This window comes from Salarias fasciatus, chromosome 7, assembly GCF_902148845.1.
Source record: "Salarias fasciatus chromosome 7, fSalaFa1.1, whole genome shotgun sequence".
Classification (NCBI taxonomy): domain Eukaryota; kingdom Metazoa; phylum Chordata; class Actinopteri; order Blenniiformes; family Blenniidae; genus Salarias; species Salarias fasciatus.
The window spans coordinates 15,523,885-15,550,418 of record NC_043751.1 but is presented as its reverse complement, the minus strand read 5'-3'; the positions used below and the strand labels follow the sequence as shown (position 1 = coordinate 15,550,418).

General features: G+C 43.5%; 2 protein-coding genes across 3 annotated transcripts; both read right to left on the bottom strand.

Moving 5' to 3' along the window:
• Positions 1–1,183: 1,183 nt before the first annotated feature.
• Positions 1,184–22,480, bottom strand: polr3b (polymerase (RNA) III (DNA directed) polypeptide B). The gene is made up of 28 exons (XM_030096826.1): positions 22,409–22,480; positions 22,088–22,120; positions 21,309–21,365; positions 21,154–21,218; positions 20,993–21,068; positions 20,734–20,834; positions 20,330–20,421; positions 20,114–20,231; positions 18,810–18,918; positions 17,957–18,079; positions 14,652–14,768; positions 14,446–14,580; positions 13,120–13,281; positions 12,737–12,937; positions 11,886–12,048; positions 10,919–11,072; positions 10,587–10,661; positions 10,370–10,468; positions 10,149–10,276; positions 8,557–8,766; positions 7,413–7,571; positions 6,895–7,012; positions 6,583–6,725; positions 4,512–4,615; positions 2,880–3,046; positions 2,177–2,290; positions 1,770–1,943; positions 1,184–1,664 (listed from the first exon to the last, which is right to left on the bottom strand). Exons 1-28 carry the CDS (start codon positions 22,478–22,480, stop codon positions 1,535–1,537), a joined length of 3,399 nt encoding a protein of 1,132 aa, XP_029952686.1. The 3' UTR covers positions 1,184–1,534.
• A 1,220-nt stretch (positions 22,481–23,700) lies between these two features.
• endouc (endonuclease, polyU-specific C) lies at positions 23,701–26,318 on the bottom strand. 2 transcript variants are annotated; one of them, XM_030096073.1, is made up of 8 exons: positions 26,223–26,318; positions 26,009–26,065; positions 25,662–25,767; positions 25,463–25,574; positions 25,252–25,373; positions 24,576–24,688; positions 24,316–24,466; positions 23,701–24,225 (listed from the first exon to the last, which is right to left on the bottom strand). In XM_030096073.1, the coding sequence occupies exons 1-8, from the start codon at positions 26,231–26,233 to the stop codon at positions 23,950–23,952; spliced, it is 948 nt and encodes a 315-aa protein (XP_029951933.1). In that variant the 5' UTR covers positions 26,234–26,318; the 3' UTR covers positions 23,701–23,949. The 2 variants fall into 2 exon arrangements, with proteins under 2 accessions (XP_029951933.1, XP_029951934.1); XM_030096074.1 differs by having other exon boundaries at positions 25,662–25,761; positions 26,223–26,248.
• Positions 26,319–26,534: the final 216 nt, after the last annotated feature.

Below are 26,534 nucleotides of genomic sequence, written 5' to 3'. Positions count from 1 at the left end.
TAAGCTTCTGAAATGAGAACAATTGCTTCTGTCAGAAAAAAAAATATTAACATCAATAGATGATTTAAAGTCAGGTGCCTGATAATGCTGTGAATTAGTTTTCAGGCTATTTTTTTTTATATGAAGGTATAAACATTTGGTAAACTGCAATATAAACAAGAAAGTAAGGAAATGAATCATAGACTCATCTCTGCTGTTCATCCCACAAATGCATGTTTCTTTAAAAATATCCAACAGTATACAACAGCATCTTTCCCACAGCTCTGATTGTACTGAACGATTGTGCCATCAGTTGTCTCATTACTAAAATAATAAATCACTCCATTCATGTTCCATCTACCCTTCAATCTGACATTATAAGGCCCACACTTAGCAACCCCAGAAATTACCTCTCACACAATCAAGTCTGTGGCTAATTTCCATGCGGGTTCATAGCAGAGACGGCTCTGGTTCGGGTTACAGATGACCTCCTGGCGCCGGCTCCCTCTGCCCTCCTTGTTCCCCTGGATCTGCCTGATGCATCTGATCCCATCGACCACAACGTCCTCCTCTACTGGCTTCATCTCACCACCAGGCTCACCAACACCACCCTGAACTGGATCAGATCCTAAATGACTGACAGACCCGAGTACGTCTCCATCAGTGGCTCAAGCCCTAGTCTGAGGGGTTCCTCAAGGTCCGGTACTGGGCCCCATCCTTTTCAACATATATAATCTTCATCTATGGAACAGCCTCTATGCTCACTATTGGCAAAGACCTCTGATCTTTAACTCTTTTCCTTCATTTAATAGTTTGTTGATTCTTGCTTTTATCTTTCATTTGTATTAAATTTTTAAAGTTTTATTCCCTTCCTCTACATGTGAGATTTTTTTTAACGATGTAAAGTACTCCACAACTAAAATGCATTATTATAATAAAATAATACTATTGAATATATAATATTTTGTTGTACTTCATTGCTGCTACCTTCAGGGGATTTCAAGCGATCTTTCTCAATGGGACTTTCGAGTAAAAGTAAGGCAAAAAAGCTTTGGAAAAATTGATGTTGCATCACGAATGAAGCTTTGATAAAAGAAGTTAAGTCTCAGACGACTAAATGTAAAATTGACTGCAAGTTCTAAGATTTAGGGAAACGGTAATGTAAAACACTGTGCTGCTAAAAAGTAAAGAATAAAGCAACGAATTCCCAAAGACTGCAGGTTATTTATTCTAAATAAAAGAAATAAAGTAAACCAAACTGTACAACACACAGCAGCTGACCGCCAGCAGGTCATTTTGTGTTTATTATACACATACAAAAGAAAAAAATGGTGATAAAGTATCAACATAAAGAAAAAAACTGGATAAACTTGTTCTGAACATCAGTCGATTTTTGTTAACGGCAACAAAAAAGTCTCGGCGGTTTTACAGTTTTACACTCCATCCTCTGCTGCTTGTCTAAAGCTCGACCCCTTCTCACAAATGAAACGACGGAAAAGTAAATCCGACTCTGAACCTTTTACTCGCTCTTTCTGTGTTTCTGTCCCTGACCTGCTCACTCATTGTAGCGCGACAGTTTGAGGCGGGGGATGATGTTCATGGACTGCAGCTCCTGGAACAGCAGCTTGCAGGCGTACGGGATGCGCAGCGAGGACACGTGGCAGGACGACTTGCAGTAGTGACACCTGAGGCGGAAAAAGACACAAACCCGACGTCAGCAGAGCGGACAAGCTCAGCCATGCGAACATCTCTTACCCTATCACCATGTTCAGATCTGCGGTTTGACGTACCATCCAGAATACCCGAGCAGGCCGCACTGTCCACAGACGTCCACCTCGAAGGCGTCGCTGGAGATCATGAGGCGCTCCAGCAGCAACATACTGGCTCCGTACCCGATCAGGCAGTCACGCTCCATCTCGCCCAGACGCAGCCCTCCATCCCTGGATCGGCCCTCGGTGGGCTGCCTGTCGGCGACGGAGGTGAAGTTAAGCACAGCAGAATTGGTAATATATATGATCAAGTATGATAGTCCCTGGGATGCAGAAAATAACTGAATAAATATCCTTCGACAGTCCAAAAGTGGACAAATTTAAAAAGTCGAGTCAACCTATTAATGTCTCTTAAAAAAAAACAAAAAAAAACAAGTCTCCATGGAAGGAAACATCAACAACAACAGGTTGTATCTTGTTGATTTTACCTTGTGAGGACTGCCCGGGGGCCCCGAGCTCTGGCGTGCATTTTGTCGAGAACCATGTGCTTCAGCTTCTGATAATACACCGGTCCGAAGTAGATATAAGCCTCCAGAGGCTCTCTGAGGGAAAACACAACCGTCTGTCAGTGCTGAGCTCAATCTAAAGATTGTAAGAACCTGACAACATACAACAGCAAATAATGTAACGCATTTAATGAATTGTAACATACAAATTAAGGGATATAATGGATTTTAGTGAAATGATTAATTTTTTTTTTTAACTCAATTGAAGTTGCATAGAAATGGTGGAGAAGATGGAAGCTGCAGAGTTTTCTTGCTGGTGTGACATGGTGAGAGAGGGATGAATAAAAAAAAAAAAAACACTGTGATACTCAAAACAGTGACAATGATGCATCCAAATGTCTTAAAAAGCCAGACATCTTGTTTTTAATGTCAAGTGAGATAGTTGTGGGAAAATCAAACCCAAAGCAGAAAACAAGGGAGTCTTTATCTATTTGAATGAATGTGATCAACAGTATAAAGCGGCTTTGGAGCGGCTGAAGCAGTGGAACACCTTTTCTGTTTGTGATAAATGAAGTTCATCATCACAAACATCCCTTGGCCTGAAAACTTCCATCCACAAATCATCCCATAGCATGACAGTGACCTCTGGTTTTAGATACTATCTGAAAACATCTGTGTTTCTTACCCGGTGATTCCGGAGGTGACGTAGTCTTTGCCTTGGTAGTTGTATCCATAACGGATGAGATCCTCACACACATCCTTCACCTTGCTCCCTCCAAAGGCCGTCCCGTAGTGGAAGCGCCCGTCCAGGACCCCGGCCTTCCCAGCCAGCAGCTCGATCAGCTTTCCCACCTGATGGAATAAAACAACAGGTCACATCTTTAGGGATTCACACCGTCTCCTCAGACCAAGCTCTGATATCAAGTGTGAGACTAGATTACACATGTCCCCCTCGGGGTCGCGGACGGCAGTCTAAGGATGACTGATTTTAACAATTCCACTGAGGTCGCACCCACACGACCTCTGACCCCGCCACATAAAAGGAAACACCTACTCTCATATCGCTCTCAGGCCACAGAAACATCCTCCCGAGCCAAACATTTTTCGGTCTTTCCCCTGGAAACCGCAGCCGGCAGACGCACTGGCACAGACAACTTCAGCAGTAAAGATCCTTCAGGTTTTTACAGTGTTGGGGGGGCGGGGGAGAAGCAGCCAGTGACGGGGGGCCAAGTCTCATTTCATTCACATTCAGCACCACGCCACAGTTCAGATGTACTGGCCATGCTTGATAAAACCCGCACACACCGCTACAGGCGGCGCCTTCGCTGGCAGCCGTCTCCGCAGCAACAAATATCTGTTTGTGAACAGTAAGATTGCCGCTTAACGGCGTCAATGGACGTGTGCTCTGGGAGCCAATGATAACCCAGAGAGGAGAGGAGCGGGGATAATGAGGGTTTTGTCTCAGAAGAGCCGATACAAACGTATGAAGAGCGACAGTCAACACAGCGGCTGAGGTGATTCAGACAAATTCACAGCCAAGGATCACAGCTAACGACAGACCGCGGGTCGCATTAACACATCAAAATCTCACGCCGATGATAAATGGATCACAGGATGTTAGAACTGAAATGATGGACAGGGAAACAATTACAAAAACATTCAAAGAATGTATGAGGAAGTACTTGAGACTAAATATTCATACATTTCAACAGTTAAAATAAAAGAAAAAACTGCTTTAGTTGAGAATTTGCTTTTTTTTGGGACAAAACAAGAGGTTTCAAAAGGATGAATCAGCAATCTGTTACTTATTTCAGAGGATAAACAATCTTATAATTCACCAATGAAACATAGTCTGAATCACAGACACTGTTCCCACATATTGTTTTATAGTTCTATGTTATACAGCTACATCTAGGAGTACAATACTTGCTGCTTTTGTTACATATTTAATCTATTTTGCACCACAGAGCTGCTGTCACTCCCTGTCCTGCTCACAAGATTCACATTTCGGATGAGCTGATGACACAGTTTACCGTTTCAGCAGACTCCTGTTTACTGCTGTCATATATTCACTAAAGAAACTGATTTTAACCCGGTGACGTAGCTGCAGCTAAACTGAAAGCTTCACACAGTGCTGACAGATTATGGTTCTGTGTAACCACAATAATACAGCTACGTTCATGTATTCGGGACTGGCATTACAGGGGGAACTAAGTTAATATCAGGGTTAGTTTTTAAAGTAACAATTAAATCTAAGTGAAGCAAAAAAAAAAAAATTAAAAAGACGTGTTTTTACTAAACTTGTGACGAGTCGTACCGTCATTCGGGAGGGGTAACCGTGAGGGTTCATGATGATATCTGGGCAGATGCCAGTGTCACAGAAGGGCATGTCCTCCTGAGGGACGATCAGGCCACAAACACCTGGAACACACAACAAACATGTCAAAGTACAGAAACACAAACAGAAATGTCTGGGAAAGAAGCTGCAGATGACATGATTACTGCTTCATGTTCATGTTGGACAAAACGCTCAACTGGAAGATGTGAGTCCCAAAAAAGTCATTTAAACTGAGGTGCCAGTAAAATGTGAATTATCCTCTGATCTCGCTGACCAACCAGTTAAAACACAACTAGCTGACAGTTTTGTTGTCGTTGTTTGTGCTGGGGGGGGGGGGGGGGGGGGGGGGTTGTGCGCGGGTCTCTGGCTGAGCGTGACATTTCCATACTGCATGTGGACAGACAGGGTCCTCTTTTGACTCGCATGACGTGGGGGGGACGAGCACCCTGGTAGCCAGGACTTTAAGTGTGAGTGCAAATGTTTGCGGAGGGGCCGAAGCACTCTTCATTGGCCAGGGTAAACAGATTGTAGGCCCATTTGCAAATGAAAAAAAAAAAAAAAAAAAGGAGAAAGAGGAGCGAAGAGAAGGAGAGCAGGAAGTGGAGAAAGGTGCTTAGCTGGACAGGGTGGCCAGGATTACACACCCATGACTTTCAGTTTAGCTCAGAGGAAGTGGAAGGGATCAACTGGAGAAATTGAATCAGTGCACGTGGGAAAAATTCGCCATTGAAGCGAGCGGTCAGCGACACAGCGGACTGCTGATGCCGTACAGGATGTTGCAACAGGATGTGGGGACTGGGAACAAGTGCAGCGATTTACTGGAAAGTCATCCAACAGCAGGAAGAGGGTGAAAGGAGGAGGAGAGAAAAGTCGAGTAAAGCACAGCCAGGAGAAAATAAAAAGAGCAGGAAAAAGGCTGAATATCAGGGTAAAAGTAGAGTGAAAGGAGGAACGAGAGGAGGAGGAAATAAGTGGAAAATGTAGGAGAACGTGTACAGGGAGGGAGAGAGAGAGGCTCCAACAGTAGACATCCTCTGTGTTGTTTGTTTTGTGTGAAAGTGAATGATAAAAGAGGCATGAAATCAGCAGAGAAAGGCAAGACAACAGCAAGGGTCCAGAGCCCTCCATCACGGCTCATACAGCTCCACGCTGGCGGCCTGCACAATGGGCCCCTACTACTGACAACCACTCCACCTCCTCCCCCACCTTCACAGCTGTGTGTGTGTGTGTGTGTGTGTGTGTGTGTGTGTGTGTGTGTGTGTGTGTGTGTGTGTGTGTGACCGGTAAATAATTAACTTATTCTGCTCTGCTGACCAGGACTTATGAGACTAGTCATGAGGAGCTCAGCGATCTGCTGCTGATGCCAAATTCACTTTCGGATAATAACGTCAGTTTATTTAGGAACTGGTGAAAGTTTTCTACGAGAAAAAAAAAAAAAAAAAAGTGAGGACAGAGATTGGTTTAATGAGTTGATCTTTGTTGAACGGCTCTGATGAACTACTGTCCCGTTCATCAGCCGCACATCTGGCTGCTTCCGTCCAGGTCTCCTCCGGCTAACCCCGCGGCGACCCCTCTCTCTTCGTCACTATCTGAGACAGAAGACATTGTCCCGTCCCGAGCTGACCGCCCAGTGCCCACCGTGTTAATGAAGAGAGTAAATTATGCATGGCGCCAGTTAGCTTTTTGATTAAAACATCATACAAGCCCTCTATAGGGGAGGTGCTGCAAGACAATGGAGGTTGTAAACACTTTTTTGCCCAGTAGCGGCAGAATACTGCTGGGGTGTAATAAATTTGCATAGTCTGGCAGGGGACAAAGAGCCAATTAATTGAAAAGAGCTCTTGAAAGATGAGGATAGGGGGGGCAGTGACGGAGCAACAGCCGCTGGGACTTGACTCAACAAATGCTCAAAGTCTGAAACGACCAGAGATTTTCTGTTTTTCTGACCAGCTGTTTACAGTCGTTCAAAACAGGTTCACAGACAGCCTTCGAGGTGAATAATAATAAAACCTCTGTCACAGATTTAAGGCCAAATTGCCGAGGTCAGCACCTTTCTGTCCGTGTCTGCTGCTGAACTTGTCTCCTATTTCGGGCCTCCTGGTCTGCCGCAGGAGGATCTTGATGAGGAAAGCGTCTTCAGCGTTGGAGGAGATCATGACTTTCTCTATGTAGGAGTCTGTTGAGCCCTTATAGCTGCAAACAAAAAGGATTTCAACATCAGTTTCTTGCAACAAGCCTTTTAAAGCGTTGTAACCTGGTTTCATAACAGAGCAGACGGGTTCTCAGTGACGTCGCGCTGATCACGCAGCAGGTGGGTGAATCCGGGAGCGCGGTGTGTGTGAGAAAGGTGGAGGACGCTCACCTGATGGGTACGTCTCTGTACTGGGGCTGTCCCGGCTGGGCACTGCCCTCCAGTGGTGTCTGGGTGACAGTCGGCATAGATTTGTTGACAAGCACCTGCTTGTTCTCCACTCTCTCACCTGAGACAGACATCAGAGTTAGAAATATGTTGTGAACCAGTTAAAAAGACTCCCAGATTACTGTTTCTAGTTACTTCTTGGAAAAGTAGAGGCCCGGGGTGACTGAAAATAAAGTCACCGGTTATCTGTTACTCTTGATTTACTTTTAATTGTCCTGTTCAGGTAGGACGCCCTAATGATGTGCACATAGTTTATTCTTTGTGGTGTTGCTGTGACACATTAACAGAGCTGCCAGCACTGCGTGGGCCGGTCTAATGAATGATTCACTCCGTTAAATCTAAATGAAGTGATAGGTGTTCTATAATGTGGAAGCAGCAGCATTACAACTGCTGAGAAAAAAAAAAACTACTGACATGCATACAACTCATGTTATCAACAAGTCTCCTTTGCTGGTGCTCACCAGGGGAACAGATCCCATCAGCGTCCAGGATGCTGTGCCTCCAGATGGGTTTACGAGTGGCGGCGTCCAGCATGGGGCCCATCACCTTGTCGAAGGTCTGATTGGTGTAACGCCGGAGAATGCACTTTGCATTTTTATAGACGAGGCATCTGCCGAATCCTGAAAAGATGAAGCCAAATTGTTGTTTTCAGATTGTGAAAAGATGTTGGTTTGTTCACACATTCTTCAGAAACAGTGGTTTTGTCAATAATGATTCTTGAATATATATTAAAGGGTTATTATGGAGTTCCACAGGGTTCAGTGTTACGATCCATTGTTTTTCTGTGAATATATGCTTCCAGGATTAATTTCCATTGTTACACAGATGACACAGTTGTATTAAAGGTGCATTAAGGAGTTTGCATGTTTTATACGAAACAGCGCCCCCTGCAGGCCTTGGGCGTAACGCAGCTTAGTGAAAAACTCGTGCCTGTGGCTCGCGTGCAGGAAGAGGGGAACTCCTTCCTCGCTCGTTTAGTAGCGCTCGAGTAAAATTTAAGTTTCTTTTACCTGGTGGAGTCTGTGCTGGAGCTGTGGCAGTGCTAGAAGCCAGTCTTTTCTTACTTTCTGGAAGCTCCTGCTCAGTTGTTGCTCACTAAGCATCTGGCGGACTAATGGCGGACAAAGCGAAACTTAACAAGCCGGAGCGCGCATTACGTCATTCCTTTCAAATTCTCCCCCAAAAAATGCTGGTGCCGGACCGGCACTGCAACTTTCAAGTGACAATTTAGCGCCGTTAGAGGTACTTGTAATGAATATGTCAGGGCACATTGTACACATCATTAAAAATGTATAACATATTTATGGTGGAAAATAAGTATTTTTAAGGTTGTAAAACTCCTTAATGCACCTTTAATCTTTGAAAAGAAAAAGAAGTGACAAGCTAGACAAACTCTAAACTCATCTTAAAGGGACAGCGGCCCAAATGACTATTTTCTGTATTCAGAGTTCACACCTTTCTATCCACACGTCTTCATATCACCATTGCTTTCATGAAGCTTGAGACTCCTAATCTGTGCTTCCTGGTCCAATCGCTTGCATTATGACTCAACTAAATTTGTCGTCACGATGAAATCACAGGAATCCTTTGGCTCCCAGCTCTCACCTCTGTCCAGTGAAGCTTTATTGAGGACCAGAGCGTCCTCAATATCGTAACCACTGTAGCTCATAACGGCGACGGTGGCGTTCTGACCAGCTGGCAGCTTCTCAAAGTCAATCAGCTCGATGGTCTTCGTTTTGACCATGGGCCTCTGCGGATAAGCCAGCAGATACATCAAGGTGTCGATACGGTTCCTCTGGTTGTAGCCGATAGTTCCTAGAAAGAGAAAAGACACGACGAGTTGAGTTATAAAGCTGACGTTTATGGAAAAAAACCTGCTGATTGTATCGTTCAATTGTGACCATTGACAACAAGCTCATTGTGCAAAGCAGTTTTTGCGAAGGATTAGCGATATTAAATGCTCTTGTCTGGCTGGGTCCGGTTAGCAGCCTCTCAGAGCGGCGCAGTGCAGGAACAGGTCGAGTTATGGCATAAAGCCTGGCCTCCCTGGAAGCCTTGACATTTGTCAGATGCTATTACTTCACAAATAGGCTACAAGCGCGGAGTCTGTGATAAAGGGCCAGGGCCACACAGCCAGATTTGCACATGTATAGGGCTGTCCACACAAAACAGACAAGGCAGAGGATATTGGGCCAAATATAGTTCCAGTCTGTGTTTTTGTAAAGATGAGAAGGGGGGGAAGGGGGAAAGCGGGAGCGGCTGACGGAGGTAAAGCAGTAGGGTGGGGATGCGGTGGGGGTTGGGGGGGGGGCGACCGCGGCTCTTACGAATGTTAGCCGGCCTGTTTGGGGAAGTTTTGGTTACCAAGGAGCTGCGGGTGCACACTCTGTGGTCTTTTGCAGCTGAGCACACTGACCCCCCGAGCACAGCCAGAGCAGACACAATGAATTGCTAATGACACTCTGGGTGACTGGCAGGGAAAGGGCCTCCGCACACACAGCACAATGGAGAACCTACGCAAGCGCCCCATGTTTGATGTTCATGCGCGCACACACACACACACACACACACACACACACACACACACACACACACACACACACATAAGACAAACACTCAATCACACATACAAATGTATTCTGACAAGAAGTAGCACAGGAGCAGTTTTTTTTTTTTTTTTTTTTGGGGGGGGGGGGCAGCAGGCTGCTTGTAACTATACTTTTTGTTATTCTAATGTGCCTTTGTATGATTTTAACTTGTGCAAATAAAACTTTAAACTCTGAACCAGCAGATTTAGGAGGCTTAAGAACAGTGTTCATGGCAGATTAAACTACTGTAAGTGTCTGTGTTTGGGTGCGCGGACAGGAAAGCAACTGTGTGGAGGATGTCTGAGAAACATTTAAGAGCTTCAGTTTGAAGACCTTGTGATATCAAATGTAATTTTTTTTTCATCTAATTGTCGAGTTATGTGCTCATTATTGACCAATATTGGACATCAAGATTGATACTGTAGGTCTAAAGTTGTTCCGACCGAATTCTGAATTTGTTTTCGTCCAGTAAATCAGTTTTGAATGTTTATAAATCAACCTGCACTGGAGGGAGTTTGTCAGATTATTAATTCTGCATCCAACAGAAACACATGTGTAGCTTTGCAGGCGTTTCTGATGCACCAAGCGTTTGTCTGGGCTGAGTCTTACCCATGGCCTGCTTGCCCATAGCACACTGGTAGGTGTTCCTGGGCGACTGGTTGTGGTGGGGGTAGGGAATGAGCCCGGCACACACTCCCAGGAGCGTGAAGGGCTCGATCTCCAAGTGTGTTGTGTCTCTAGAATGATTAGAACAAAGGTTTATGACTGACATCGACCGCGTTGATCTCTGCACGTTTACTTTAATGGCAGCTGCGTCACACGCCACTCACTTGTTAATCATGTGTTCATAAAGGGCGATCTGACAGTCGTTTTCCTCGTTCACGTCCAGATACTCCACCAGGCCTTCGTGCAGGAAATCCTCAAATGTTCTGGAGTCAAGAAGAAGTGATCAGACTGACAAACACACTGGAAAACTCTCCTACTCTCTCTTACATACAACCAGAGGATCCACTGTGTGTATTCATTAAGCGAGGTGAAAAATATCACCTGTAGCCCTGAGAAAGATCTTCAATGTGCTTGTTCTTCACCATCGGCACTCCTTTCTTCACGATGATGTACGGCCTGCAGGGAAAAGAAAAACCACGGAGCAAATGGAGTTCATTCACTGAGCATTACCCAGACTAAATAATTCAGTGTTTTATGGATACATAGAGATGTGGTGAAGTTATTCATAACCAGCCTCTATTATGTCTAAAAGTTTTAGTCCCATGTCAGCACACTTCAACACTATGTTCTTGGGAGTGTAAATTCTGTTTTCTAAAAATATAATATTTCCGTGCCTCATTTCCGTTACATATTTAATATTTAAGCGTTCCGACCTGCAGAGCCGTCCTCCGTCAGACGAGATGTAGACGCAGCGGTCAGTCAGGTTGGTGGAGATGGACACAAACTCGTTGATGAAGCCGGCTCTGCGCATGAGCCTGAAGGTGTTGACCAGTTTAGGGTGGTCTCGAATGACTCCGAGAATGTTACCTGTTGAACAGACAAAGAACAGAGGGAGACGATGCTCGTTTATAAAGTAGAATATTTTAGATATTACAACTGCGTAACTGCTTTAGCAGCTCAAGTGCACAACACAACGGCTGTTTCTAGCGTATTGACCTATGGGCGAAGGTGAGCTTAACCCTGGACAAGTAGATTTTCAAAGATTTCAGGAAAAAGGACATTTGTCTCGCTTCGTGATTGAAAAATTTAACATTTCAACTCATTTTAAGTGTAACTCACATTTGCAGAATTGCCTGGAGAACAAAAGTGTGAAACAGGCAGTTCGGGTAACACAGCAGTGTGCCGTGAACCTCGCCGGCGGCGGGAGAAAGCGGAGCTCCAACTGCCTGCAGGGGTTTGTTCATATCGAGTCTGACAGACAAACGAGCGGAGAACAGAGGAGACACTGTGCTCTGCCTCTGTGTGAGGGCACATTCGTACCGAACACACTCTGAAGGGCTTTGACACCTGCTGCTCCCAACTAATTAAATGGTATGGCAGCTAATATAATTTGACAGTTATCAGTGGCAAGACAAACATATATAGTAATTAAGGGGCCAAGTTTAGACTCAAGAATAATACCTACTGCTGCCATGAAATTAATGACTTATCAGCCCTGCTGCAAAATACAAAATTACCTTCTGTAAACTAAACAGAATATTTCTCCCTTCATGTTCATAAGCAATGCATTCAAAACAGGGGGGGGGGGGGATTAGGCTTCCTTTTCAAGTGATCTGAAGCAACCACATCCAGTGCTAATTCTCTCTGTGGTTATTTGTTGGGAGTTTGCCGGGTTCTTACCGTTGAGGAAGACGAGGAAGACGCTGGGGTAGGAGAGCTCCTCTCCGCACAGCAGGTTGACGTCCTCCACGCCGAGGTTGAAGGCCAGTTTGATGATGGGGCCGTCCTCCATGTCGGTGGTGATGTGCGTCATCAGAGCCAAGTTCTTCACCAGGCCGCAGGCCTGCAAACAGCCGCGCGGTTGATCCGGGCATCGCTCTCAGAGAGACGCGAGAATGTTTGAGAAAACTACACCGACGTTGGACCAGAGCGATGTTTAATGGAGGGAAGTGTTCAGAGACATCTGACAACATCGACTCGATGAGTTTGGCGGCATCCACTATTTTGAATTCGAGCTTTAAGCTCTTCATTAATTGGTTTTAAAAAATAGTTTCAATACATCCACTGTGGTTTTGCACAATAAATGCAACTCATAATTACACTTACATTTCAGGAATAACACATGATTACTTGGCATTCTGGTCCAGTGGTTAAAGGCCAGGGTTTGAATTTACAAAGAGCCTCTATATGTGGAGTTTGCGTGGGAACACCAGCTCCCACACAAAATCCAAAGACATAACCAATAGCTAATTTTTGGTAAATTTTAGCTGAAGGCTTGACTGTGTGTCTCTCAGTACTCTGTACTGTGTACTGAGTACTGTAACATTTTTGAAAAGGCTCCAGATTCAGGTTGGAGAACCTCAAATAACTATAAACGTTTTTTTTTACACTCATGAGAAAAGCCAGAGGTGCTTATTTGTTCTACTTTAAAAACATTTTAACTCCTCTTTTCCCCACAAATTTGACTGTTAGATCCAGCAGAGTGTGGATCTGTGTTGATCAGGCAGGTGCGGCGGCTGCAGGGCGCTCACCTCCCCCTCGGGCGTGTCGGACGGACACAGCATGCCCCACTGTGACGGCTGCAGGGAGCGCGGCCCGCTGACCTTCCTGGTCTTCTCGAACTGGGAGGAGATCCTGGTCATCATGCCCAGGGCGGAGATGAAGGAGAGCCGGGACAGGACCTGGGTGACGCCCTGGCGGTCCATCTTGAACCTCTTCAGGGACCAGTTACCCTGAAAGCAAACGCAGCAGGAGGCGTCTTTTACCGAGAGGAGGACGCTCAACAAACGGATCAATAAAGTGTTTTCTATTCTATTCTCTCTCTGTCTACAAAGGGTCAGATACTCCAGATTGGATGTTTGTTGCTGATCATGCATGATGGCGCATCGATTATTTCTTTCAGTCATAAGCTCACCGTGGAGATGGCATTGACCATGCCGTTGGTGATCTGATCCTGCCTCATGTGTTTGACCACGTCAAACTGCGCCGCTCTCTGCTTGGGGATGATCTGGTCTGCGATTTTCTTCAGTTCGGAGTTAAACTTCTTGAACAGATCTTCAAACAGCAGCGACAGGAGCTAGAAAAGATGCGGAGGGATGGTTAGTGACAGGTCTCGTCGCGTTTCAAACTCAAAGTTGGAAACCAGCAGAGGGCGGGGTCGTCACTTCATCTCCACACACAGTCTCACGCCTCCAGGCGCGCCGCGTCTTCGTGACTCTAATCAACACCGAGGTGCGTTTACTGTCAGATTTAATAACCAGATGTGCCGGATTACGACTAAGCCCGACCTGGCCTCCGTCCCGGGTTCCTCTCCTCCTCCGTCGGGCCTACGGGGGGAGGCGGCATCCCTCGCAGCCCCCGCCCGCCCTTTGCATTAGCATACATCAAAATAAACAGGCTGCGCTGCTTGAAATTAATAAAGAAATTAAGCTTCCGTTGCGCAGCCAGGCCAATTAGTTGAATGTCAGGGAACCATAATTGGAGAGTGAGGAGATTGCTGGCGTTGTTAGTGTGTAAGCCCCCTATTGAAAGAGGGCTCTGTGCCCCCTCCTCCTCCTCCCATCTCCCAGCCCTTACACAGAGCAGGTTGGGGGGGTGGGGGGGGCGAAATTAAAGGCCTTAAGACAGCAGTAATTACATTATCAGAGCCGGGCCTGCGGATTAGCTCAATCGCTCCAGTCAAGGCACCGTTTCTATTGTCACGGCGCTGAAAAATCCCCATGCTTCCACAGCCTCGGGATTTTGGTGCCACTGCATATCTCTCTCCTGACAAAGCCAAGCTGAAATACAGGGGGGGGGGGGGGGGGGGGGGGGGGGGGGGGGTTGAAAACAAAACACGGAAAAACAAAGCGCAGGAAAAATAATGAGAGTCTTATTAAAAAAAAAAAAAAAGAAAGAAAGAAAGGTGGCAGGAACAAAGATGCAGGTGAGAGATCAGGGTTGGAGCCGCGGCTGCAGCGCTGCGATCCTTTCACACCGAGGCATGCCAGCGCTATTTCTCCGGACACGTCAATAATACACATTTTGCTTTTTAGTCGCTCTGTGTGTAAAGAAAACACAGTAAACATCTTTCTGCCTGCAAAGTGTGAATGAAATGAATACAGGAGGGAGCTTTTCACGGCTCATTCCCACCCAGCACAGAGAGCTCATGTCTTTGTCTACAATGTGAAACAAAAACTAATAATGAATGAAGGATTTATTACCAAAGCAATGAAAGGCGCAGGAGTGTGTTGGAGTCTACCTGTCCTGCCAGCTCCAGACGTTTGTTGCCATAGTAATCTCTGTCGTCCACCTTGTTGTCCCCCTGAGCCAGAATGACCCGCCGGACCATCACAGCCAGGTAGATGCACTTGGCCCGGAAGTTAAACTCTTTGACCTGAAGACGAAGGATCAGCATGAAGCAGCCGGGGACACGTTCAGGGATGAAACGTCAGGCTGGGTACGTACGGGAACGTGTGTCAGGATGAGGGACGCCAGCAGCTCTCTGGCCTCCTCCATCTTCGTCTTTTTCGGGCCGCCCCACATTCGCTGTCTGCGCACTTTATTCCCCAGATACCGGAGCGCCTGGAACACACCGCAGCGGTCAGAGAGCAGAGATGAGGCCGGGGTGGGGACGCTCGGTTTTGATTTCATACAGCTGACAATCCTACAACGTCCTCATATCGTCAAAGGAGGGATGATTCTTTTAATACTTTCTGCCAGTGGTGTTATTTAAACAAACTGATTTGACGACCGTTGAAAACAAGAGAAACACTTTGATACATCGACTTCACAAAAACTAATATCTGAAGTAAGGACTGACTTCAAGGAAACCAATTCTGATCAAGCTTCTGATGCAAACTGTTAGGCTGTTAACAAGTTGTTTTGTTTAAGGACTCATGAAGTTAGAGAAAGTTCTGATAACACAAACTGACAGAGTTAAGTTTGTACACACAAAGATGTTTCGCCAGAGTTCAACCAGAAGAACTGGATTTTGTACGTTCACAGTTGTGAAGTCAAGATACTGGGAATCAAGCACATGGGCATTCCGACTTCTGAGTGTTAGGTTAAAATCTTCTCCTTGAAAATCACATAAATAATGTTGATGATCCAACGGCCGAAGGAATTACTGACTTTAAAGACTCAGACTCCTTTATGATCATTCAATCCACTTCAAGATGAGAAAAATATTGTTTCTCTGGTCTCAGTGTAAAAGTAAAAACTAGGAATAAACATTAAATAGTGCTGGAATAGTGCTTTAAAAATATAAATATACAATATTATAACTAGAACAGTTATATACACACGCACACAAACATACCCTATACATACCCACACTAAATAAAACCTACACAAGAGAGCGAAAAAAAAAATATACACATAAAAACTGCACAGAAGAGACAGCAGAGTGTGCAGGATTCTGATTATGTGTGCAGTTGGATGTGGTAGCTGCTCAATATTATCTATCGACAAATCAAACTAAGGAAGCCTACAAACTTTACACGCTAGTTTCATGAAGTTTGTGATTTTCACCTCGATACTGACAGTGATCGGTTTATCAGTGAACCACTAAAATATAACATTAACTTTCCACCTTCTGAGTTACACATGAAGGCCGCTCCAGATCTGCGCAGCCTCATGAAGTTTTTGACACATAGCATTAACAAGCGTGGTTTGGAGCTACAATTAGAGCGCCGTGAGGCTGTCGGCTGTGCCTGACAGCGACAGGAGCAATCCATCACTCAAGCTGCATTCACAGACGTTTGGACACTGATGTGAAAAATAAACAGCTCATGTCAATTTTCCGCCAAAAGAGCAGAGTCGGCCTCGTGGTAGTTCAAGTGAATCACAAAGCACGCATTAGAATGCACGCACACACACACACACACACACCCACACACCTGAGTCAGTGTTCAGCTGGAGCTGGCTGCACAACCACAGGAGAGGTCAAAGGTTAATGAGGCTGAGTACTTTCTGCGGGACCACCCAGCCAGCCCTCCCCGAAAGGAAATATATTAAAATACATACACGGGGAAAAAAAAAAAAAAAACTTAAGAGATCAACTTTGGAGGGAAAGATTATGCTTGCATTCTCTCTTTTTTTGTTGTTGTTTTATTAATTCTCTAAAGATTTGACGAAATGAGCCATCTTCAGTATTTTCATCTTAAAACGCACGTCACTGAAAAAAAAAAAAGACAGATCTGCTTCGGACAGATTACTGATAACAATGTTTCTTAAGCCTTATCTGCCTTTAATTATATAGATTTAGGCCTCATTGTGCACAATACAATGAGCCAATGAATACCATGAAAAGGCGTGATGCGGGCTGGCAGACAGGGGGACATGAGCGCTGCAGCAGCCCGTTGCTAGGAAGCAAACATGGCCTCATCAATGCATCGGCGGTTCCTCTAACAACATAATCTTTATGAAAAACAAATTGGCCGATTGCATTCATCTGTAGACGTCTAAGAGCACACGTGGGCCCGGCCTCCCGAATAACACACGGAAAGCATTACTTAACAGGCTGGTAAGACAAAACCTTCTGTCATCAGACGGCGGCCACATGAAGCTAATGGGCGCATTAGCGCCAGAGGAAGATTCAATGTGCCGTTCTTTATGGACGCCAAGATCGATATTATGTTGTGTCAACAATTAACATGAAGGAGCAAAGGTTCCAAAAGCAAAAACATGCAGGAGTGAATATTTCTGTAACACAAAACGGCTCCTTTAGCATTTCATGTGCTTATTGGTTTCATGTATGACAGACAAAAAGGGGAGTTGGGGGAAGACCTGGCCACAGGGAGAAGGAGCCACATCTCTAACATCTCTGATGTCTGTGACCAGGGGAGAACTTGACTTCATGTGATGGAATATGAGTGAAGCAAGAAAAAAGTGACGCAGAGCAGAAGTTCAGACTTCGTTGGTTAATCATTCAGTACGTGACTGAGCCCGGTCATCTTCATTTTAACTTCATAAGACATAAATGCATGAATCTGTCAGTTTCGCAACTGCTGTGCAGAAATGAGAGTTACTTTAATGTTACTGTCTCAGCAATCAGAGTGGGTACATTTTCCCCAAAAATTGACCAGAAAACATCGTGTTCTTTATAATTTTCAGGATATTTCTGTCCAACAAAAAGTGCAAGGTCATACTCATACAAAGAAGGTTCTGCATAAAGTCTGCAGTTAAGCAGGAATTTGGTTCACTAATATAACGAACCTGCAATCATTCACATCTTTAAGTGTCACAAACGACCAGACAGCAGAGGAACAGAACTTTGTGCCTAAATATGACTCATCATGGTGGATTTCCTCTCCAGACACACATAATAAACACAAAAATGTGTCACACATGTTAATGTGCACTTTAATAAACACAGTGAAATGTTAATTGCAGCACCAAATATTGAAGCTTTCACTCACTGCACATTTTGATCATTAATCAGCTATAAAATTTAAATAAATTATAGCAGATTGAATATAATTACCGTCATAACAGGGCTAAGTGAGGGGCGGCACAGTGGTGCAGTGGTGAAGTCGCCTCGTCTTTGACGTCCTAGTATTTTATTTTCAAATGAGCCGATTATAAGGCAGTAATAGTAATCAAGTACGTTATTCAAGTTAAGACTGTAGTTAAAAATAGTACTTATTAATAGTATAGTTATTCAAGTGAACTCGTAACTATATGGCGCCATATTTTACGACCGTCAGCAGGACTTCCTGACACTGGCAAAACGACCCGAGTGACCCCCTTTCAGGTCAACACCGGAGCACCTGAGTCTGAGTGAAGATCTGAGCCTTCTGGCACTCCTCCAGGCTCGGGGCGAAGCTGGCCATGACGTGCTCCTCCGTACCGATCATCTGCACGATCTCCTGGTCGCTCTCCACGCCCATACCCTGACGGGATGAAATACATATAAAATTCAAGAGAAAAACCATGTATTTCTTTTGAACTGTTAATTTATGTCACCAAATGAAGATGGAATTAAAAATTAACTGCACAGGAAGTGGACATTTGCAGCTGTTCATTGTTTCCAGGAGGAGGCAGAAGAGGAGAGCATTTAGAGCGAGCGAGAGGTGAACTGGGAGTCATTAAGTTGTCTGACATTTGCTTATGGAAATGTGAGGCTGTGGGAACTGATCTGCGCGTCCCACAGAGGACCCGGGGTCGTCTCCGCAGACGCTGCCAGACACAGGAGTCACGCAGGGTTTAAAGAGGAGCACGGCAAACAGAGCGAGCGTGGAAAGTGTGTCAAACGGTGGGCAATGGCGCTTCGCGCTCACAAGGTAGCATGTTTGAAGAGCTTCGTCCTCGCAGGGGAAAGAAGTTCATCACACCGGCTGTCAAGTGACATTTTCATAGCAGGCAAATAGCAGGAAAAGTGCAAACGGATGAAGAGCTACAGAAATTAAAGGACTATAAGCTGTACTGCAGTTCCTATTTAAATGTATGCGAGGATTTCTGCTTTTCAATTAGCGGTAAAAACTAAAACAAATACAAATTTACACATAACATATGACTAAATCAATGTAAATCTCACTGGAGATGTCAAAAATAAATATCAAAGCAGTGACCCTGTGTTGCAGCGCCACCTGCTGGACGCAGGGAGTATTTTTCTCCATATACCTTGAATATGATGGCGATGGGAGCGTCCTCAGACAGAGTGTTGTGTCTCAGGTAGAACCGGCCTTGTTTAACAATCATATTCGTTCTGCTTTTCTTCTCATGAGTGGAGCTGAAATTTTTTTAAAAAAAAAGGAGAGATGGAGCAGAAAGAGGATGAGCAAAGCAAGAAGTAAAGTAAAACGGCATCAAATGTGTAATTTCTAGGCCCTCTCTGTGTTCATCAAATTCATAATAACATATAAACTGCTGGACAACAGTTCACATTTACTCCTTTCCACGTTTCTTCCTGTTTTCCCGAAACTAATCATGTTAGATACACACCAGTCACAGACAACATGATTCAACTGTGTTACGAAGCATTTAGATGGCTGTTGCTTGTGTAGGAATTTGTAAAAATTACAACAATGTGTAACTATAGTAACAGAAACACTCTTACTCCCAGTCTGCCTGTCTGATTGCAAAAAAAAAAAAAAAATAAATAAAAAGGCAAAAAAGGCGATTTTGATCAATGTTCGCATCAAACTAGTATCAGTGACTGTATGCACACTTTTAAAACTAGGTCCAATACGTCTGGAAAATCACCTAAATTATGGCGTAAACGGTAAAATAGGAGTGCAACCAGTAAATTTCATACTTTTTTTTAGACACGACCACATATAGCATGACTGAGCCTGTGAGCGGACTGGTGGACATGATCAATAAATAAGTTTCTGAATGAAGCAACATCTGACAAAGATCCACTCAGGATCAAAACTTTATCAATAAATGTTTATTGTGGATTCTACACGTCTGCAGGTGGATCTCCAATGTGTGTGTGTGTGTGTGTGTGTGTGTGTGTGTGTGTGTGTGTGTGTATAAATTGCAATGGAAAAGCTGTTGATGAAATTGAGTTTGGCGTTTCATTGTTTTTTGGTAAAAGTTCTTGAACCTAAATAAAATAAGTCTGAACAAATCAAGGCTTTATCGTTTTGAATTTTATTTCTTTATAATAACTACAAGCCAAGTAAAATGTTTAGATGTGGGACTGGAAACAGTCTTATTCCATCTACTTTTTTATTGTAGAAAACTTAATTTATTTGCATTTAATTTTAACTTCTGTCAACATGTTAAGTGAAGTTTATATACCATTTTATCTTGTGTAGAAACTCTAAAAACAATTTAAGTAAAAAAAAAACAAAAAAAAAGAAACAGTAAGTCGCTTGATAAACTTGTTTGACTGCGCCTGACTTGTCATTAACAGTTTGATGACATCCAGTTTTTCTAAGACTCGGTTTAATCCCATGTCTGAACTCTGTGAGAGAAACCTGGTGACTGAAGCTCCGACCGCGCCCTTCCTGTCCTGCTCCACAATGATTCGATTCTTGGACAGCTGCTCTTGGATGAGGATGACCTTCTCCTGACCTTTCACGATGAAATAACCGCCTGTGAAGAGAAAGGACAGGGCGCTGAAAGGATGTACCACTGTCACGTTAAAACTGTCTGTTGGATCAGTTTTCACGGCCTGTAATACAGGGTTGTACCTGGATCAAGAGGACATTCGTTGAGTTTGGAAAACTCCATGGGCGTCTTGCCTGTGAGGACGCAGTTGGAGCTCCGCAGCATGATCGGCATCCTGAAAAGTATTTACAGCAAGGACACGTCAATAGATTAATATTACTGTTTAAAATAGGAAGAAAACCAATTTTAAATATTTCTATTAAATGTACAGTGGGTAAATCAAAGGGAGGCAGCAGTGAGCAGACAGCATGGTAGGGAAACGGTCCATTCACAAGCAGAATAGATTTTAAGAACATAGTTATTCAACAAATAATGAAGATTGAAGCAGTAGCTATCTAAATATAAGGGGCAAAAGGATGTGACTAAAAGACAACATGGAAAAACATATTGGCTGTCACACTGTGCGAGAAAAGCCAATCAATGACACCTTCCAATGGGCAGAGCGTTTCGAATGATCCTCTGGCTGCCTCGGGTGTACTCGATGTCCACCGTGATGGGCGCCGAGTACGTCATGTCTCTGAGACGGCACTGTGGAAACAAACGATGACATGAAGCTTAACAGCAGAGAAATGCAGACACACCAGGAGATGGTGGAGTCACAGACACACATCGAGCTACCAGATCAGGAAAAAAATGGATTTCTGATTACAAAATATTGCAAAAAAAAATTGGTCATCTCTCCATACCTCATGTGGAGACACTGGTCTGGACACGTTGAAGCTTTCTTCCACATCAGGCATGCCCACGTAGATGTTCAGATATCTAAAAAGAATTTTGTTCAAACTCAGATCTAATCCCCAAGGTTGTCGTGTTTCTCATCGAAACCATTTGTAATGATTCGACTTACTTCAGGTACCACATAGGATCAGCGTCACTGGTAATTTTCTCATTCGCTTTCATAATTTTCTTTATCTGCAATTAAAAAAACACACAGGCATTGGCACTGAAAGGAACATACTGCTGCAACAGTGAACACACTAAAATTCTGAGCACGAGTTTTACCTCAACATTGATGAAATAGTTGAAGGAATCGATATGCTGCTTCACCAAACCTTTAACCTACAAAACATACAAAGAGTCAAAATCTGTGGGACAAGTGAAAGTGAGAAACACAGCTAAGCATAAGTAAGACTGATGCACTCATTATTATTATTCACACCAATTCAGGCCCACTATAAGTCTGTGATGGAAAGTTTTACTGGAATTTTGTAGACTTGAAAATTGGAGATGATCTACATAATGCAACATATTAACTAATGACAAAAATCGTAAGTAGTGTATTCAAAGTCAATAAGTGCCAAAGTTGGCCTTTACTGTCTTTCAGTCATGAGATGTGACATTTTTGGATCTACCAAGAAATGTATTCAGTTTTTCTTGGCATCTGAACCCAGTGTTAGCTTTCACGCCATCATTTTGGGAGTGAATTTGGGCGTTTTCTTAAAGTTTGTTGCAAATATAAAATAAAATGCAGTAACACAATGTGCAAAATTTCACTTTGTCTAAAGAATATTTCATTAATTTTTAATTACAGACATTAAAATAAAACAAACACGACAGCAAATCCACATATGGCAAGTCGATGGATACAAAAGAGGTAAAGGAGGGAAGCAAAGGATCTCAGAATATGGATGTTTCATAATGAAGAACCTGCAGAATTGCAGGCATGCAACATTGTATCGAAGCACCCTCCCCGTGCCAGTTTGCCACATTATTTAGGGAATGATTTAGGAATGGTGAGCACAACATATCAAACTTGTCAAACGATATAAAGCTGCTGTTACCTTCAAAAATGCTGGCAACAATTTCCATTTATCCTGAAAAAACAAACAACACATGTCACATTTGACTGTAGTCTGATTTCAGAGTTAAAAAAACAAATCTGTGGACACATGCAACTAAAATTAGACACAGCTACAAAATATCTCACAGTAAACCATTCTCGAAGTAAAGCAAAAAAAAAAAATTTAGTACAATAAACTCAGTGTAAGTTTTAAATCTCAACCGCTAATATACAGCTTACACGGGTTTTGTATCTTTACACTGAGAGCCACGTTAGCTTCACTCGTGGTGTGAAACTTTGCGTCCTTTCTGAGTAAACTCACCGCTACAGTGCTGACAGGAGCCGCTAACTCCTGCGGAGATAAGTCCCCAAACTCCTCTCCCAGGAGCTCCATGACCGAAGCTACTGCCAACCCGTAAACTCAATATAGGACACAAATATTCTCATCGATGTTGACATGGGGCACCGGAAGTGCAAGCAGCGTGCGTCCCTTAGTGTTACACTGTAATTCATCCGGGCGGCCGGACACAACTGGTTCCGCTTCTGAAGTATTTATTCTGTTTCAGTAATTCAGTAATTCATTATAAATAATTCACATCAGTTGGATACATATTATTATTATTGTTGTTATTATTATTATAATTATTATTATTACTATTATTATTATTATTATTATTATTATTATTATTATTAGTAGTAGTAGTAGTAGTAGTAACATGTAGTAGCATCAGTATTTTTTAACAACATAAATATATGATGCAGAAGTCCAAGATATAAAGCCTGACTGTGAAGAGGATGAAAGAGGCCAAATGGGCCGGGGCTCATATGAAATCCTCCACAATAATGTGATGAAAATATACATAAAAATGGGTAACAAAGAAGTTAATAAAAAAATAGTGGGATACTATTTGGACAAGAGGTAATTCGGTAATTTAGCCTTAAATATGGCCAGAGGTCTTTTGTGTTCCTCGTTGGATAATAGTGCATATGATGACAAGAAGAAAAAGTCATGAAATGTGTCTGAAAGCTCCTTTTTCATTATTAATGAATTTACACATGAATATGTATGTTTGCAGAGTCTTAATAGATGAAACTGGTAAAAATTTAAACTCTTTAACTGAGGTGCATTTGACTCTAGACTCATAGAGTTAAATCATCCTTTAAATTGGCCATAAAATTAAATCGTACAGCTGAAATAAAAAAAAATAAAGAATCAACAAAAACAAGGGGGTAAATGAAGAAATGCAATACTTTCTATTGTCAACTTTCATGTTGTAAAGGCTAAAACTCTGTTTTGTGCACAGATATTATTCCAGGAAAAGACATGAAGCACTCATACACTCAACAGACATTAAACTGAGTGGATAAGAACACTCAGGATATAAATCCACCTCCAGATCACAAATCTTTAGTTATCTGTTCGTTAAGGCACCACAAAATCAACACTCTCAACACAGCTTAAGTCTTACATTTAGTCGTCTGCGTTAAAAGAACTGAGCCATCTGGAATTTGTCTGGTGATTTGATTTGATTCTAAATGTTTGGAGGAACAGGTCCTCTCACACCACTCTGCAGCTCCACACGAATAATGCAACACTCAAAGACATCATTTAGTTCAACAGATGTTTTTAATTTCAATAAAAGATAAAATGATGGTGAGTTATGCACAAAAATGTCACATCCACACGTTGGAAAAACAAGATTTAAGTGTGTTTTGGTTAAAATATTCAGACCAGAAAGCCGATTTTGTATAAATATTTGAAGTTTACGACTGTCCTGGCAAACGTTTAGCCATCTAAGATCTATCGAGTCATTAAACTGTGATCAAGATCTTATTTCATGAGTGGAGCCGTTTAGCAGCATTTTAGTGCGACTGCTGCACAACATGTCTGCTGTTGCTGCTCAGCAGTTTGGGGTACGCCGTCCCCAGAGAGCGTCCCTGTCGGATGACCACCAGCTCCATCTGGCACTGGTCTATGTTGACCAGCACCGTGGTGCTCCTGACGGTGTTCATGAGGAAGACGACGGTGAAGATGGCCATCTCGAACTCGGGGCTGGTGCCGATGAAGGCGCTGCCCACAGGCTTCACCAGACTGTGCCAGCTGAACTGCAGGTTCAGGACGTGGTCGTCGTGATCAGGCTGCAGAGACAAACATGAGAACGAACTGGTTAGAATCAGGAGATAAAAAAAAAAAACAAGCCATCCTCTGATGGAGACTTTCACACTCACTACGTCGTGCCTCCCGGCTTTGTATCCTTTGTAATCCAGCAGGTTGTTTTTCTCTTGCAAGTAAAACTGGATCCAGTTGTGAAAACCGACGATTTCATTTCCAGATTTCGTCTCTCCAACAAACACGTGTTCAAATCCACTGGAGTCCAAGCTGTTCATGTTTTGATTAGAAACAAAAGGCTTGAAAAGAACATCTTTATATTGCATAATGTCTACCAGAGCCCTGCTTTAGACAATCAAAATATGTTGCGACATCTCACCCCGCGTTTCTCTGCCTGTGGTAGAGGTGGAACCAGATCAGGTTGAGCTGATTTTTAAACAACCTCAGGTCAGCGCTGGACTGTCCTTTACTCACCAGGTACCTGTGAGCCCGCTGCAGAGAAACAAAGCATGTTAGTGCCTTTTTTTGTTTCTTTATTACACCTCAATTACACTTTTTCACATGGATCTATGAATGACTGGTAATCAGATACTAAACCGTGGGATTTTCATTCAGAAGAAGAATGCTAAGATTCCTGTCCTCGTGTCAGCCAGTCATCTGCTCCATTGAACAAACACGTCTTTCTCCCAGATCCAACAAGCCTCACTTGTCTCCATTTTTCCAGTGATCGTCTTTGGGGAGACAGCTGAGGCCAGAGCAGCATTCCACACAGCTGCACACAGATGTTTTGAATGTGCTCTCAAACTCTCTGTCACCATGAAGTTATGTGATCGGGGCTGCTGTAGCACAGGAAGAGGCCAAACTCCCCCTGGAGTTTAGCTGCAGCCTCAAAACAGCCAAAAAGTTGGAAACAAAAGAATGCGGGGAGCAAAACATGTGGTTGCATAAGCTGGGCGGTCTCTTAACGGAGATCTTTTTACTGTGAGAGCCACTCAGATGGAAAATAATGAGTAGAAATGGGCACTGAAACTGGCAGCTACATGCACCACAGGTACCTTCATGACCTCCGTCTGTAGGACAGCATCCAGGAAGAGGCTGATCTCCGTCAGCTCCTCTGTTGTCACTCTTTCTGTCACGCCTGTCGATCGCTCATAGTTGTCCAAAAGCGTCAGGAAGCCTGAAGGCACAGGCATCACATTGATTCATGTGAGCGATCTGAGAGCTTGAGTGCGCAGGAGGACGTCTCTGTGGAAGACACGGTCTTACGGGAGACAGTGGTGATGTTCTTCAGCTTGCCCTCATTGACGTTGGAGAACAGAGGTTGTGAGGCGTGATCCTGGACTACATGGGTTCCCTGCGTTACATAACCCGCTCTCCCCTAGGGAGACAGTTCAAACGCAGAACAAATATTTGATCATTTTTAATAAAAAATAAAATAATTTAGTGGTAAGGGAACATTCCACACCTGAACAGAGATTGTGTAGTCTGTCCCAGGTGTCAGACGATTCACATCCAGCCTCCACAGCTCATTGAAAAGATTAGACAGCTCCTGGTTTACAGCTAGTCTGTTACTGAGAGAGTCAAGTAGAGGAAAATATAAATACTGTATCTCACAAACAGAAACCCCCCTGCCTCCCCACACTGGCCTCTGGAAAGATTTACAGACTCATGAAAAGCTTTCATTACCCACAAACCACCGCAAAAAAAAACCAAAAACAAAACAAAACAAATGTTCCTTACAGCAATTAAATGATTGCATTTTATTTCATTCTATCTTACAGACAGACAACATGAGTGTTTGACATATTTTACCTTGATGCATCCAGACCAGTGAGGAACAATGCAAAAAGGAGCAGGAATCCACGGAGCCTGCAGATCACAAGCACACAGATCACTACAGTGAAGGGTTAAAAGGAGTTTTTGAGCCTTTGTCTAACAGTTAAAAAAAAAAAAACATGCATTGAAATGCAACAACGCAGCTAAAGTCAAGTAAAACAGAACAGATTCTCAGTTCAGAAATGCCCACCTTGCAGCCATGACAGCAGCTGGATGTCTGCACTCCTTGAAGCTCGGCTGAAGTTTGTTTAGTGATTGTTCCAGCCTCCACCCTGCTTCACTTCGAACCCTGCAGCTGCTGGCTGAGCCAACAACAACACTAGCTGACCGCCAGAGGGCGCCTTGATTCACAAAACCCTTCTTCAGAATTTTATTACACTACACAGACCCTTGTACTCATGTTGTGATTGGTTTTACCGTCATTATTTCACTTGATTATATTTCAAAGACACCAACTCAAGAAGGAACCTGTTTCCTTACACTAAGTTATCGGTACGTCCTT

Excerpts from the sequence above, each read along its gene's own strand:
- polr3b (XM_030096826.1), bottom strand. The coding sequence starts at position 22,480 with ATGGAGCTCCTGGGAGAGGAGTTTGGGGACTTATCTCCGCAGGAGTTA. Across the intron at positions 20,232-20,329 it reads CGAATGTCCTCTTGATCCAG|GCGGTTATTTCATCGTGAAA; the intron begins GTACAACCCTGT and ends TTCTCTTCACAG. Across the intron at positions 8,767-10,148 it reads TATGGGCAAGCAGGCCATGG|GAACTATCGGCTACAACCAG; the intron begins GTAAGACTCAGC and ends TTCTCTTTCTAG.
- endouc (XM_030096073.1), bottom strand. Across the intron at positions 25,575-25,661 it reads ACTACACAATCTCTGTTCAG|GGGAGAGCGGGTTATGTAAC; the intron begins GTGTGGAATGTT and ends CTGTCTCCCTAG. Across the intron at positions 24,467-24,575 it reads CACAGGCAGAGAAACGCGGG|CTTGGACTCCAGTGGATTTG; the intron begins GTGAGATGTCGC and ends AAACATGAACAG.